Raw genomic sequence first — 16,780 nt, forward strand, 5'->3', positions numbered from 1 at the left:
TTGCATGCTCTTGATGACTACTCAGACAGGTTTTCAGTCTAAACTGAACGGATCATGCCATGGGACTGCCAGTTTCTGAGTCATGTCAACACCTTCCATCCAGGATACACTGCTATGGAAATCAAATGCACCTCTGAGAGCGTTATCTGAAAAGCCATTTTCTGCAATTAATCATTGTAATTATACATTAAAAATATATTGATAACTCAGCAAATAGACTCTTAATTCAGTTTCGGGAAAGAATGTCATCAAAAGATAAAGGTTGTAATATATCATACAATATCAATTAGCTTAGGGGACATCTTCTCAAAGGGACATTTTTTAAAATGTAACCTTAATTTACCTAGGCAAGTCAGTTAAGAACAAATTCTTATTTACAATGACGGCCTACCACAGCTAAACCCAGACGACACTGGGCCAATTGTGTACCGCCCAATGGGACTCCCAATCACGGTCAGTTGTGGCCTAGCACTGAGATGCAGTGCCTTAGACCGCTGTGCCACTTGGGAACATGTACAGAACTCTCTTTTCTGACCTATATTTTATGCAGACCTTTCATTCACTTTTCAATTAGGGAGTCAAGTTGTTAGTTTAATTTTGGTTAAATGGTGTTGAAAAATAACACAGCAAGCTGTGTGAAAAGATGCATGATATCATTGCTATCAGGGTAAAATTATTGTGATAATTTCCTCTCTGACCTGACGGTCTTGTATAGTGTTGTGGCCATTAGTGCTAGATTATATGAAATCATATCTGGTGTGATCGTTAGTAGGATCCTTTGAGGTGAAGTTGATTCAACATAAAAGTTTAAGGCACCCAGCTGCTGCTGGACTGACTTCAAGTTTACTCAACTCTGGGGCAGGAAAGTTATACTAACATTAATTCCTACATTTGCCAAAGGTTTTATTCAGAATGTTTTCAAATTCTCCCAATTTTAAGTCCAGCCAATTTGGACATGTAACGTATTTGGACTTTTTCCAAGTTGTATGTTTTACAGTGATTTGCTTGAATGATAGCTGAGGCAAATGCATGATGGAACTTTAAAAGCCTATTTTGTCAGATTTTGTAAAAAAAATAAAACTTCCATACACTATGCTGGTCTATCTGAATCCAAGTTCCACATTTTCATTTAGTTTGTTCTGTATTTTACCACCTCGTCCATGTCGCCTGGGGCTGTGACAACTTCTCTGCAAACAGCTTGACACATTACATCCTGGTAGAGCCGCCAACTAACAGAATCAACACATCCAATTTTAGAAACACTTTCAGAAACACTTATTCCAGTTGTTGTTGGGGGGAGATGTTGGCTGTTGATAAAGTACTTTCAATCAGAAAGATTATACAGAGAAATAGTAATTCACTATTCACACTGTGGTAATCAACACACCCTAATGGCCCACTTATCAGCAACGGACTGTACAAGAAATGTTGAGACACATTTACACTGTTATTGATAAATACAGCCTATAGCTATCAAAACAAATGTCCAGACACACCATAACTTCCAAAATAAGGTTTTCCGAAATAATAAACCACCATAGCAATGTAAAACGTTCATTCTCAGCCTGGAGGCTCCACGTACTCTTGCATCCAAAATCCATGACAACATTTGAGTAAGAAAATCACACACACTAAAACATTTACTGTCAACAATTAGTGAATAATATTCATTGTTATTGGGGGTGTTCTGTTTCAGTAAATGTGTGTGTTTCAGTTAATCATTTATATTAAAAAAGCAAAATTTGCTTATTTTTCAGTACAAATCTGTATGTAAGTATGTACCACAGATCCAGGGATATTAAGCACACAATGATTCCTCAGAGATATTATGTAATTAAAAAGTAATAAATAATAACAAAATCATATTGTGCTACTAAAAGCTATCAAATAAAGAAATGTTGAAATTAAATGTTTGTAGGGTAATCTTAACATAAGAATAAGCAGAAATGTCTTTCTGTAAGTTTATTTTGTTTTTAACACCACTATCACCAAGAAATACATTTAGCAGGTGTGATGGAGGAGAAAAGTAAACATAATTTTCCAAGATATATGTCATCATAATTTTTTCTGATATGCCTGACAAGAGATAACGACAAACTGAGAAATTAAAAGTAGACATTGAAAGGTGAAACATCCTTACCTGCTTGTTCATGGTGAGCCTCTGAGTGTTCCACTCCGTCTGTGCTCATCTTAATATCTGTAAATGATAAATACTGCTGATTTTCCTAAAGGACTGTAACTTCGCTGGGACAATGCAGCACTCAGCTCTACCAGTAAAATGATATTGAGGTTATTCTAATGTGGCGTACTTTCAAATTTTCTCCCACATGTGATTGCTGTTATAATATTCATAAGTTGGAGGGTATCCCCATTCAGTATTCAGCACAGTTGTTCCAGCTCTCCTCCCTATCTGAACTCAGTCAAAACCAAATGGATCAAGTCAACAGACACTCACAAAGCATGGTGAAATGGCTTGACATTTTTTACTTTATATTACATTGAATATAAGAATTTAAAATGTGAACAGGTAATTTATAAATGTTTTATTTAAAAAAATATATATAAATTACTTACCTGGATTTAACAATTGTTCCACTCACTGGTTTAGATAGCACTATGTGAATATGTCCCTTTTGTCTCTAAAAAGATGCTGGTATTGGGATGGAAATGTATAATATCTACTAGTGGTCATCTGCATTTACCTAAGTGGGTTAGTGGAGGAAAATGCACCTTTTTCAGTACCCCACACAGGCAGATAGAGAGTCATTTGCATAAGTCTCTCGGTGTGTCCTATCCAGTCTCGTTTTTTTTTTGCATAAAACAACAATGGGTTGACTGCGAACTTAGAAAAGTTGCTTTTCAGTGTATGTGTTTGTATAAAGAGATGAATAAGCGGACATCATGTTGCGATAATAACTTAGCATCAAATCAGGACAATTTGTGGAGAGAATAATAAGCTTTACATCATAGTTTTTTTTTTTACTGTGGAACAAGATTGAAATCTACCATTGGGCAGACAAAATGGGCAGACCGCCAAAATGGGGACAATACATTCTAGTATCTTTCATGAATCTGCTTTATTAAATAATCAATACATTATATTTCATTTTTTGTAAATATTTATAAACATGTGTTACTAGCATTACAATTCATAAGCATGTATAACATTTTATTAATGTATAAACCATGATGACAGGTTTGGTTCAAGTGTATTCTCATCTGTTTCTATTCACTACAAAATGTTGTGCTAGCATGTTTTGAAATGCAACAACCTCAGGTCTGTCTGCCTGAATGACATCAAAACATAAAGAAAAGATGATGCAACAACCATAGGTCTGTCTGCCTGAATGACATCTAAGCATAAAGAAAAGAAGGCATGGGACACAAAGACCTTTATGCAAATGAAGTTGATCAAACTTAAGACACATAAAGATAAGATTTATGTCCAGAGGGAGAATGGCACAGATGACTGAGTAAACAGCTGATTTACTCCTCTCTTTGGTTGGCTTGTTGAAACAGCATCTTCAACTGTCTTTCATGCCATTGGATACGCTCCTTCACACTTTGTTCCTACAGAAAGACAAACACACACATGCGTATGCACATACCATAGGTGAATTTACCATTTATGGTAAATTCCAAAATAAAATAAATAAATAAATAAAAGCCTATTTCGGAACACCCTATAATTACGATTGAAAAGTAAAACCGTGAGTCTATGATAGAAAGACAAGTGATGCAAAATGTATTATTTAGGCTAATATATTATTGTTGTCCACATCAAGTTCATAGACACTGATCAAACAACAATATTGTTAGGAAACAGGAAGTACGTTTTTAGGGCACAGGTAGACAGTACGCAACATGCAACAATTTCAGCGATTTTACCGAGTTACAGTTGATATAAGGAAATCAGTCAATTTAAATAAATTAATTAGGTCCTAATCTATGGATTTCACATGACTGGGAAGGGGCACTGCCATGGGTGGGCCTGGGAGAGCATAGGCCCACCCACTGGGGAGGGGAAGAAATTCATTTTTCTATATGTGCACCACAAAATGTAAATCTGGTCAAATGGTGCTTTTCATTAGCTGTCCGGGTGGCTGGTAGCAGACGATCCCGCACGTGATGAAACTGGATGTGGAGGTCCTGGAGGCAAGCACTAGGCAGAATAAATGATTGGTTTCCTCAGTGCCTATGTGGTCCAGTTTTTACAGCCACTGACCCTGCCACACATAGGTCAGAGTCGGCATAGGTTTGAATTCAGCCCACTGCCCTTTGACTCACAGATGTCTATTTTTGATGCATTCATTTTATGTGGTTACAGGGCTAAAACAGAAACAACTCAAAGGTTTACAGTTTAGGCATTAATTACAAGTGGTTAAGGTTAGGGCTATAGTTTGGGGAAAATAATAAAAAACGACTTGCCTACAGTATGTATCATCAGTATTCTTCCTAGTTTTCTCAGTGCTTGTCTAAGCAGCGCGCTCCGGCTCCAGTGACCAGCCTGAGCCTACAAAAACTAAAATGTTCATGTCCTGCTTAGCATTCAAAATATAACGAGTACTTTTGGGTGTCATGGACAATGTACGGAGTAAAAAGTACAATATTTTCAAGGTAAAGGTAAAAGTAGTCAAATATAATAATAGTAAAGTAAAGTACATGTACCCCCAAAAAACAACCTAAGTAGTTTTACACCACTGGCGCAGCCATGGGTGGGCCTGGGAGTGCACTTGGGAGCCCGACCCACCCACTGGGGAGCCAGGCCCAGCCAATCAGAATTAGTTTTCCCCCACAAAATGACTTATATATGTGGACCACTAAATGTGGTTGTAGGCAAATCTGGTCAAATGGTGTTTTTAATCAAACTGCTAGATATTAAATGTTTGTTTAAGTCAGTTTAACAGCATAGTTTATATTTAACTGAGCTACAGGCTAAAGCTATTATATAGCTGTTAACTCTCCGAAATGTATTTAGTCAGGCAACCTTCAGTCCAGTCATCACCAGAGGGCAGGCAAACTCCACAATGGATGTTTGTGCATTATATGGATGGAACATACAGGTAACTGCCAAAATAAAGGAAAAGCCAACATAAAGTGTCTCAATAGGGTGTTGGGCCACCATGAGCCACCAGAACAGCTTCAATGCGCCTTGGCATAGATTCTATAAGTGTCTGGAACTCTATTGGAGGGACGCAACACCATTCTTCCAAAACAAACTCCATAATTTGGTGTTTTGTTGATGGCGGTAGAAAACACTATGTCTCAGACACCGCTCGAGAATCTGCCATAAGTGTTCAATTGTGTTGGTGACTGAGACACACATTAGACTACTATTTTAAAGTCACTGAGATCTCTTCATCTAGCCATGGTATTTTTGTACATGACCTTAAGAATGATGGGAGGTTTTAATTGCTTATTTAACTCAGGAACCCCAAATGTGTGGAAGCACCAGCATCTTCACCATGAAGAAGTGATGGAAGACGGGAGTGTTTTCCAAAGCATGGTTTTAGGCGCATTATGATGTTTATATACCCACAAATCTAATGAGCTTTGCAATATGATACCCATGAAGACAATTTAGGATTTTAATTTGTCAAAGTTAGACACACTTTTAGAAAACATTGTGAGCTTCAACTGCATATTTTTTTTTCATAAAACATTTTAAACCATAGAATTACTTTAAAACAAATAACACAGTGAAAAGTTAAAGGCACTTACCATATTCCAATGGTTTACATATTTCAAAAATAAAGTTTCATGTTTTGTTACTGTGTGTATGCATTAGGTAACTTTTGTTTGTAAAATCTAATCCCTCAGAGAGATAGATGGACTATAATTAGCATAATGTAATAAAAACATGTGGAACAGCAATATCCAGCACAAGCTTAATCACTGGCACTTCGGACATATAAGGATGACACAATAAGGATGACAGAAAGTTCAGTCCACTAGTTTCTTTCTTCAGTCTATCACAACAAGATGGTAAACCTGAGAAAATATTGTTGATCAAAGAGGGATATAAAAGGCTTAAAAATGGATGTGAAAGGTTCCCACATGTAAGCTGCCTGATGAATATCTCATACCACCACGAATATGAGAGAACAGTACTCACAGTTAATCTGTGAACTCTACTTTATTCCTTATACCTATAATATAAACCCGACTTAAGTCCGTTTCTGCATTTGAAGTTGCAAGGCAGAGATTAGGCTACATGCTGATGCATTTGACAGCAATGGCAAAAGCCTCCCAGCCAGACAAATATTGGTCCCTACACTCAGAAAAAAAGGTGCTATCTAGAACCTAAAATAGTTATTTGGCTGTCCCCATAGCAGTACCTTTTGAATAACCCTTTTCTGTTCCAAATAGAAACCTTTTGGGGTTCCATGTAGAACCCTTTCTATAGAGGGTTCTACACGCAACCCAAAACGATTCTACCTGGAACTAAAAAGTGTTCTGCTATGGGGACAGTCGAAGAGAGTATAGTTCAAGTTAAGAATGTGTGGATATTGGTTACACACTGGATTGTTTCAATATCCTAGTTTTTTTTAACAGAATATCCCTAAATTAAATTAAAACTGCATCAGTTAAGTAAAAACAAAGTGTTATATAAAAAGAGTGTTTTCTGTTTTCTCTGAGCAGATCCACCATTCACAGTCTCACCCTTAGGTGGCACTGAACAGTACTTTAACAGATGGCACCAAGTCAAAATAGAGACAGTAGAGAAAATGAGACACCCCACTCCCTCATTTTTTCAGGTCGGGTGGGGCTACTCTACTTATTGCCCCTGACCCACAGGGGGGGGTGCCCCGGAGGAGAGACATCTCACTGGCAAAAATGTTCTGGTCGGGCGGGTGGGGAGAGCGGGGAGAGGACAACAAGTAGACCAGAACCACTGGCTTCACGCAGGAAAGCATGCTCACGTGAGAGAGGGAACACACACTTACATAGACAGGAACCTTGACCATTTTTTTCCAACGGTAAACTGCCTCAGTAAGACATATTAATTTATCCACCATCTTTGGTCAAAACATTCATCCATGCTAGGATTGGCACTTTCTTCTAGGTTGGGTGATATACAATCTCATATTGTTGATTTCCCCTTGTTAAATCTCATGGTAAGCTACTCAAGAATCAAGTCACGGGTATACAATAATATCATAAAATTGCCCAACCCTACTCTCTTTGTTCCCGTTAGGCTCCTGTATAGCTCTACGATTAAAGTACATGCTCTACTGTCTGGTTGAATCCAAACACCTTGGTGGTAAGTCAAGAGACACTGCTCTGTCCCACAACAAGAAATTGTGTAAATGAAAAATGTCTAACTCCACGGTTAGACTTATGTCGGCAATAGGCAGGTCTGTTCCTTCACTCTAAGGCCACATACAGTTGGAAGTTGGAAGTTTACATACACTACGGTTGGAGTCATTAAAACTAGTTTTTAAACCACTCCACAAATTTCTTGTAAACAAACTATAGTTTTGGCAAGTCGTTTAGGACATCTACTTTGTGCATGACACAAGTAATTTTTCCAACAATTGTTTACAGACAGATTATTTCACTTATAATTCACTGTATCACAATTCCAGTGGGTCAGAGGTTTACATACACTAAGTTGACTGTGCCTTTAAACAGCTTGGAAAATTCCCGAAAATGATGTCATGGCTTTAGAAGCTTCTGATAAGCTTATAGACATCATTTGAGTCAATTGGAGGTGTACCTGTGGATGTATTTCAAGGCCTACCTTCAAACTCAGTGCCTCTTTGATTGACATCATGGGAAAATCAAAAGATATTACCTAAGAATTGTAGACCACAAGTCTGGTTCATCCTTGGGAGCAATTTCCAAAGGCCTGAAGGTACCACGGCCATCTGTACAAACAATAGTACGCCAGTATAAACACCATGGGACCACGCAGCCATCATACCATGTTCTGTCTCCTACAGATGAACGTACTTTGGTGCGAAAAGTGCGAATCAATCGCAGAACAACAGCAAAGGACCTTGTGAAGATGCTGGAGGAAACAGGTACAAGTATCTACTGTATATCCACAGCAAAACGAGTCCTATATCGACATAACCTGAAAGGTCGCTCAGCAAGGAAGAAGCCAATGCTCCAAAATTGCCATAAAAAAGCCAGACTACGGTTTGCAACTGCACATGGGGACAAAGATTGTACTTTTTGGAGAAATGTCCTCAGGTATGATGAAAAAATATATATAACTATTTGGCCATAATGACCGTCGTTATGTTTGGAGGAAAAAGGGGGAGGCTTTGCAAGCCGAGGAACACCATCCCAACCGTGAAGCACGGGGGTGGCAGCATCATGTTGTGGGGGTTCTTTGCTAAAGGAGGGACTGGTGCACTTCACAAAATAGATGGCATCATGAGGCAGGACAATTATGTTAATATATTGAAGCAACATCTCAAGACATCAGTCAGGAAGTTAAAGCTTGGTCGCAAAAGGGTCTTCCAAATGGACAATGACCCCAAGCATACTTCTAAAGTTGTGGCAAAATGGCTTAAGGACAACAAAGTCAAGGTATTGGAGTGGCCTTCACAAAGCCCTGACCTCAATCCTATAGAACATTTGTGTCCAGAACTGAAAAAGCATGGAGGCCTACAAACCTGACTCAGTTACACCAGCTCTGTCAGGAGGAATGGGCCAAAATTCACCCAACTTATTGTGGGAAACTCGTGGAAGGCTACCCGAAACGTTTGACCCAAGTTAAACAATTTAAAGGCAATGCTACCAAATACTAATTGAGTGTATGTACACGACTGACCCATTGGAATGTGATGAAAGAAATAAAAGCTGAAATAAATCATTCTCTCCATTATTGTTCTGTATTTTAACATTCTTAAAATAAAGTGGTGATCCTAACTGACCTAAGACTGGGAATCTTTACAAGAATGAAATGTCAGGAATTCTGAAAAACTGAGTTGAAATGTATTTGGCTAAGGTGTATGTAAACCTCCAACTTCAACTGTACGTGAATTCCCTGACTTGCTCAGTCTATACATGCAATGTAGGCTAAACACCTTCTAGGAAAGAACCAGGAGCCAAACAGGCTGCTTTAGGTCTCCTCGTCCCATGGGCAGAGCTTTCTATGGGGGACGTAGTAGTCGAAGCGGTAGCCCTTGCTGCAGCTCCTGATGCCACACTTATAGGGGTTGGCCCTTCCAGCTACGTCCAACCGGCTGTGGCAGTATTTGAGCAGGCAGGGGAGCCACTCCAGACGCAAGGCAATAACTGCAGACACAGGGCTGTCACAGATCCAGAGTGGAGGGGCATCGCTGCAGACCAGGGGCGTCTGCTGTTTGGGGCAGGGGTAGGGGCTCAAATTCAATGGCCTCCTTATGCAACACAATGGAAATGAAAGCTATGATAGATAGAATGAAGAGGTTCCTTTCTTTAAACACCCAAACACTTATAGAGCATCTGAATGGAAGCCAAATTTACCTTTATCCAGCCAATGCTTGGTGTCGACTGTCTGGGTATAAAACCCCTCGTGTGCCTCCTTACACACATTGTGGATGAGTGTGTTGAGGTGCCCTGCACGACTCATGTTCACCACCATGTCCATGTGGAGGTGTTCCACCCCACACCTCTCCTCTGCCCTGCGGACCAAGTTGGGGTTCCTCTGTAGAATCCCAACACAGAACAGCTCCATATTATAAAGAAGGACTAGTAGTGCTAGTGTAATACATTGACCAATGGAAGTAAGCTCCACAACCTTTATGTTAGGGTTCAAACAGATTGGTGGTAAATGTAAAAAAGAAAGAAAGAAAAATGTACAATTCAGATAACATTGTGCAGTAAGGAACATTTGAATGGCCTACTACAATTACATTTTTACATGATGGGTTGGTAGTCCTCGACGAAGAAACATGCTCAACGAAGATACTTTATTGAAAGTCCAGGATGAGGCTTAATCTGTGTCAGGGAAACTAGCGCAACAGATGTCGGATCTTAATTTGACCCCTTTCGTCGCAGGAGGAAAATAGTCCTGCAGCAGGAGGATTTGAATATATATGAAGAAATATTTAGATTCGGTGCCGAGGGGCAACTGGAAGCGGTGTTTGTATACAATGCACATGTAGCCGGTGTGAAATGGCTAGCTAGTTAGCGGTGGTGCGCGCTAGTGGCGTTTCAATCAGTGACGTCACTTGCTCTGAGACCTTGAAGTAGCGGTTCCCCTTGCTCTGCAAGGGCCGCGGCTTTTGTGGAGCGATGGGTAACGATGCTTCGAGGGTGACTATTGACGTGTGCAGAGCGTCCCTGTTTCGCGCCCAGGTCAGGGCGAGGGGACGGGCGTAAAGTCTATACGGTTACATTGATGCTGTTGACCCGGATCACTGCGGAAAGAGGAGGAGGTCAAAAGGGCGGTGAGTGTAGCCGATGTGAAATGGCTAGCTAGTTAGCGGTGGTGCGCGCTAGTGGCGTTTCAATCGGTGACGTCGCTTGCTCTGAGACCTTAAAGTAGTGGTTCCCCTTGCTCTTCAAACCAAGGACGCTCTGCACACGTGTGGAGCGATGGGTAACGATGCTTCGAGGGTGACTGTTGATGTGTGCAGAGCGTCCCTGGTTCGCGCCAAGGTCGGGGTGAGGGGACGGATTAAAGTTATACTGTTACACACACCGTACCTACTTTATACCTTATGAAGGCTATAGCACGTCTCGTATTAATTCTTATCTGGATTATTATTCATTTACATATTTGTATTTTTCATTCTGGATTTTTTTTTTTTTATCAATTGTTTTATGATTTGTTGAAGGCAAGCACTAGGCAAAATAAATGATTGGTTTCATCAGTGCCTATGTGGTCCAGTGTTTGCAGCCACTGACCCCGCCACACATATGTCAGAGTCGTCATGAGTTTGAATCCGGCCCACTGCACTTTGACTCATGGATGTCTATTTGCGACACATTCATTCCACATGGTTACACGGCTAATTCCATGATGAAAAGAGAGTAGCAGTAGCGTCAAAGAGGGGTTGGCTGGTGGTGGGTGGTGGGACACAATGCATATAGCCTGGTTAGCCAATGTGCGGGAGCACTGGTTGGTCGGCCCAATTGAGGTAGTATGTACATGAATGTATAGTTAAAGTGACTATTTATATATGATAAACAGAGAGTAGCAGCAGCGTAAAAAGAGGGGTTGGGGGGGGCACACAATGCAAATAGTCTTATGGCTTGAGGGTAAAAACTGTGGTCTAGGCCTTTTTGTCCTAGACTTGGCACTCCGGTACCGCTTGCCATGCGGTAGTAGAGAAAACAGTCTATGACTGGGGTGGCTGGGGTCTTTGACATTTTTTAGGGCCTTCCTCTGACACCGCTTGGTGTGAGGTCTTGGATGGCAGGCAGCTTAGCCCCAGTGATGCACTGGGCCGTACGCACTACCCTCTGTAGTGCCTTGCGGTCAGAGGCCGAGCAATTGCCATTCCAGGCAGTGATGCAACCATGCTCTCGATGTTGCAGCTGTAGAACCTTTTGAGGATCTCAGGACCCATGCCAAATCTTTTTAGTTTACTGAGGGGAAATAGGTTTTGTCGTGCCCTCTTCACGACTGTCTTGATGTGTTTGGATTATTCTAGCTTGTTGTTGATGTGGACACCAAGGAACTTGAAGCTCTCAACATGCTCCACTACAGCCCCGTCGATGAGAATGGGGGTGTGCTCGGTCCTCCTTTTCCTGTAGTCCACAATCATCTCCTTAGTCTTGGTTACGTTGAGGGATAGGTTGTTATTCTGGCACCACCCGGCCAGGTCTCTGACCTCCTCCCTAGCGGCTGTCTCGTTGTTGTTGGTGATCAGGCCTACCACTGTTGTGTTGTCTGCAAACTTAATGATGGTGTTGGAGTCATGCCTGGTCATGCAGACGTGGGTGAACAGGGAGTACAGGAGGGGACTGAGCACGCACCCCTGGGGAGCTCCAGTGTTGAGGATCAGCGTGGCAGATATGTTGCTACGTACCCTCACCACCTGGGGGTGGCCCGTCAGGAAGTCCAGGATCCAGTTGCAGAGGGAGGTGTTTAGTCCCAGGACCCTTAGCTTAGTGATGAGCTTTGAGGGTACTATGGTGTTGAACGCTGAGCTGTAGTCAATTAATAGCATTATCACCTAAATGTTCCTTTTGTCCAGGTGGGAAAGGGCAGTGTGGAGTGCAATAGAGATTGCATCATCTGTGGATCTGTTTGGGCGGTATGAAAATGCCCGGATCACACGTCCTGGTAATCCATCGCAGCCTTGTGTATGTTGACCTGTTTAAAGGTCTTACTCACGTCGGCTACGGAGAGTGTGATCACACAGTCGTCCGGAACAGCTGATGCGCTCATGCATGCCTCAGTATTGCGTGCATCGAAGCGAGCATAGAAGTGATTTAGCTCATCTGGTAGGCTTTCGTCCCTGGGCAGCTCGTGGCTGTGCTTCCCTTTGTAGTCTGTAATAGTTTGCAAGCCCTGCCACATAAGATGAGCGTCGGAGCCGGTGTAGTATGATTCAATCTAAGCCCTGTATTGATGCTTTGCCTGTTTGATGGTTTGTCGCAGGGCATAGCAGGATTTCTTGTAAGCTTCCAGGTTAGAGTCCCGCACCTTGAAAGCGGCAGCTCTACCCTTTAGCTCAGTGCTAATGTTGCCTGTAATCCATGGCATCTGGTTGGGGTATGTACGTACAGTCACTGTGGGGACGACGTCCTCGATGCACTTATTGATAAAGCCAGTGACTGATGTGGTGTATTCCTCAATGTCATCGGAAGAATCCCGGAACATGTTCCAGTCTGTGATAGCAAATGTCATGGTATTGACATTAAGGTCTGAAAGGCAGGAGTATTTTCGGTTGCCAAAAAATTTAATCACCTTTTTATACGCAGACATAGGGGGAGGAACCAGAAACAAACAACAAAGACGCAAATAGGACTTGAAAAAGAATCCCCACAATGCATCTGTAATTTTCAACCATTGGTAAATATTGGATTATCTGAAGCTTGCACAGTGCAGTTACTTATTGCATAATATTGATGTTCTTTTCTAGTTAGACTCTTCCCCCTTTCTTTACCTCCATGACACACCATAGGAAGATAAATAACCCCTTCCTTTTATGCAACGCACCTTTTCAAGAGTTGCCTTTACAAGATGAACTGGCTCTCCTGTCTGTACAGTTACTCCAGTCTGGCAGCTTGCCATCAGACCGATTCCAACTTTCCATAAATCTGCGTAATTCCGACAGGAGTAGACCTGAAGCACATGTATGGAGGGAGGGCTGCCATCTAAATTGAATTGATCCAGACAGAAGAAAATATGTGCTGCTCCCCTGCAGCGTGTGCCTGTTAACTGTAACCAGAAAAGCCCACTGGGACTTTAAGACAGTTTTTCAACAGTCTGAGTAGAGCCAGTGGGGGACAACAATTTTATGACTTCTTGATTGCTCTTCACGTCAATACGATTTTAAATGTGTGTAATATCAGGATATCCTGGGCCACTGAAGGGAGTTCCTTAGCCAGGGTAATATCAGGAATAGTTCACCACATATCCTTGTTGAAAAACACCTTAGTCCCCAGTATCTATGCTGCAACAGCCTATGTGCCAGGGGGCTAGGGTCAGTCTGTCCTATCTGGTGCGATGTGTGATCTCAAATTCCCCTGTTCTATCTGGTGTCCTGTGTGATCTTAGGCATGCTCCCTTGAATGCTCCTGGGTGTCTCTCTCTCTCTCTCTGTCTCCCCTACGACCATGCCTCGGCGCCACCTGGCCTGACGGCTCCTGGCTGTCCCTAGTCCACCCGGTTGTGCCGCCGATCCAGTTCTGCTGCTTTTTGTGCGGCTATGGAAAACCTTGTTCCCGGACCTGCTGTTTCTGGCCTGATGACTCGTGTCTGTCAATTATGGAACACTGACATTTTTCACTGGACGTGGTACTTTGTCCTGGACATGCTGTTTCGACTTTCTCTCTCTCTCTCTGACCTGCTGTCTCGACCTCTAAATGCTCACCTCTGAAAAGCCAACTGATATTTACTCCTACGATGTTAAACTGTGGCACCCTCTATAACCACTGTGGTTATTATTTAACCCTGCTGGTCATCTATGAATGTTTAAATGCCTTGAAGAACGATCTGGCCTAAATGGCCGTACTCTTATAATCTTCACCTGGCACAGCCAGAAGAGGACTAGTTCCTCTCTAGGTTTTTTGGTAGGTTCCTGCCTTTCTAGGGAGTTTTTCCTAGCCACTGTGTTTGTACATCTGCATTGCTTGCTCTTTAGGGTTTTAGGTTGGGTATCTGTATAGCACTTTGTGACAACTGCTATCGTAAAAAGGGCTTTATAAAATACATTTGATTGTAATAATGGTCAATCCTAAAAAAAATATATGCGTCTATGTTAACAGACAATAACAATTAGGATAGAATTTCAAGTCTGTCCAAGAGAACTGTTTTTCTTAGCTATTTCATGTGAAAATATTTGTCTTTATACATACTGTATGCAATAAAGCAGCATATAGATAAATAGATATAGGTCTATAGAAAATGGATAGGCAATTATAATATAATTTCCAGGGTATATATATAATAGTAATGTAATAGTGTATGTGTGGTTGTTCATTGGTAGTAACATAATATGCAGCATATTACAGTTTTTTGAAATTGTTGGAAATATTTACATTTTAAAATATTGAGTTCACTCACCCGTTTGAAATCAAATACTGCAGTAATATGAGTACCATCTCCTTGCTTGAACTCGACTGTTATGGAATCCTTCTCGCTATCTGCCACCAAAATCTCCTCTGCAATTTGGCCATCACTTAAACGCACTTGTATTTTTTATTCTGAACAAATCCCAAGCGACCCAAAAAGATTTACCACTATTAGAGAAATCAGAACTGGTGCCACTGCCGATATCTCCCTCGCATACATTCCCAAACTCATTGAAAATGTGAAGTTTAACTATTTAAAAAAATCTGTCGACTACCATAGGTGTAAATAATCGTGAAATCGGTCGCAAATTTTTTCAAGTAAACGAAAAGTTCCGGACCGAAAAGGCTGCATTGAAATTCAATCTATGATCCACAGATTGAAATCACTGTTATTAAATCTCTGCAAATGTGGATGGGCTACCCTTGTGTAGCCAATCTAGTACGTTCTATATTATGATACATTGTAGCGTTTCTGAAGTATATGTGAAGATAAAGTTGTTGCGCATAATCTTGGTTGATGAAAAGTTGAGGTCCTCTTTTGAGTTTACGATCCCGTCCCTGTCACGACTTCACAGACGAAGCAGTGATTGCTACTGCGCTCAGTGAGTTGTTTGCCTGACGACTCAAACTGAATTCTTCCAATGCTTATTCGTTAGCTACAAGAGAAATGTCCGTGCTGTCCAGAATCCAATTGGGACATCCCTACTCCATTGAAGCAGCATTTTAAATGGTTGAGGTTAGGGTTAGGTAAGGGTTATGGTTAAACTTAGGTTATGGGTTAAGGTTAGGGTTTAGGATAGGGACGTCCCAAGGATCCCAGATAGCACGTATCATATAAGAAATGTTCGTGGGCGTGACGTTTGGTCGGAGCAATGTGATTGTGTAGCCAAGCAAGTGCGCTGAAAGCATATAGGTGACAATTGCGGGCTCCCAAAACTTACAAAAATATAATTCCACAAACAATACTCCCCGAGAGGCGACAAGGACACGATATGTTACATAACAAATTAACTAACAGATCCAATAGAATAGTTTGCACAATAATACATTTCAGTAAATCCATCAATCATGGGCATGCTGAAAGTATTCTATTCTATTCTAATCAAATACCCCAATGAATGATCTGTTCTTAGACCAAATTGCCCAATTGTTATCCTAAGTGTAGGGAAAGTAATTATGGAGCTTGACCAAACATTTCTAGGACACAGATCATGCCAAGCAAAGGAGAGGTCAACTTAAATCTGCCCCCCCCCCAAAAAAAACATTAAATTGGTATGATTTGGTAAGACATGTTTTGTAATTACAGTGTTATTACACATGTTTAACAGCAACTTAATGTAAACTAAGCTTGAGGAAATCAGGCAGCCTACTCTAAACATGTTGGTTTCAAGTTCAGAGCATAGTTTTGCCTACATGAACCTTTAACAAGAGAGCCACACGTCCTCCGAAACACGACCCTGCCAAGCTGCACTGCTTCTTGACACAATGCTTGCTTAACCCAGAAGCCAGCTGCACCAATGTAACAACGGAGGAAACACCGTACCCCTGCGACCGTGTCAGCATGCATGCACCCGCCCACCACAGGAGTCGCTAGAGCGCGATGGGACAAGGACATCCTGGCCGGTCAAACCCTCCCCTCACCCGGACGACACTGGGCCAATAGTACGCTGCCTCAACCCGGTATCGAACCAGGATCTGTAGTGATGCCACTAGCACTACGATGCACTCGGGAGGCCCTGTAGTAATTTTTTTGAATAGTCATTTCACAGGCTTTTTCACCTCACCTGCAAATTCTTTGTAAACCATATTTTACTTTTTCACTGCCTGTATTTCACCTCTTACAATTTGTGCAAAAAAACAAAACGAATTAGATTATATAGCGCAGCTTAAAGTGATACAGTCTACTGTGTGCTCAACCCACATCTGTTCTCTCTCCATCTGCCCTCTTCTGTCACTTTCTATGTGTCTTGTCTGTTGCATCTCAGATTCTTGTTTGATACTCTCTCCTTTGTCTATCCTCTTCTGTTATGGCCTGTTTTGTTCTTCTGGTGTCTCATCATATCCTATTCTTCTGTTGCTGTCTCTATGTCTT

General features: G+C 41.5%; 2 protein-coding genes across 3 annotated transcripts in view; both read right to left on the reverse strand.

Annotated features, from left to right (window-relative positions):
* Positions 1 to 14,816, reverse strand: part of pou2f3 (POU class 2 homeobox 3) — a 28,746-nt gene extending 13,930 nt beyond the window's left edge. The window contains exons 1-2 of one of the 2 annotated variants that reach the window (XM_036989842.2): positions 14,681 to 14,816; positions 2,141 to 2,197 (exon numbers count right to left, since the gene is read on the reverse strand). In XM_036989842.2, coding sequence (XP_036845737.1) covers positions 2,141 to 2,189 — 49 coding nt within the window. In that variant the 5' untranslated portion in view covers positions 2,190 to 2,197; positions 14,681 to 14,816. Of the gene's footprint in view, positions 1 to 2,140; positions 2,198 to 2,574; positions 2,729 to 14,680 lie in introns of those variants that run through there. The other variant, XM_090186082.1, reaches the window with a different exon arrangement.
* Positions 9,077 to 9,673, reverse strand: LOC149979952 (out at first protein homolog). Its single transcript, XM_090188729.1, has 2 exons — positions 9,463 to 9,673; positions 9,077 to 9,252 (listed from the first exon to the last, which is right to left on the reverse strand). Exons 1-2 carry the CDS (start codon positions 9,671 to 9,673, stop codon positions 9,077 to 9,079), a joined length of 387 nt encoding a protein of 128 aa, XP_090044855.1.
* Positions 14,817 to 16,780: the final 1,964 nt, after the last annotated feature.

The sequence above is a fragment of the Oncorhynchus mykiss genome, chromosome 10, assembly GCF_057628025.1.
Source record: "Oncorhynchus mykiss isolate SJ-2025 chromosome 10, ASM5762802v1, whole genome shotgun sequence".
In the NCBI taxonomy this organism is placed as follows: Eukaryota; Metazoa; Chordata; class Actinopteri; order Salmoniformes; family Salmonidae; genus Oncorhynchus; species Oncorhynchus mykiss.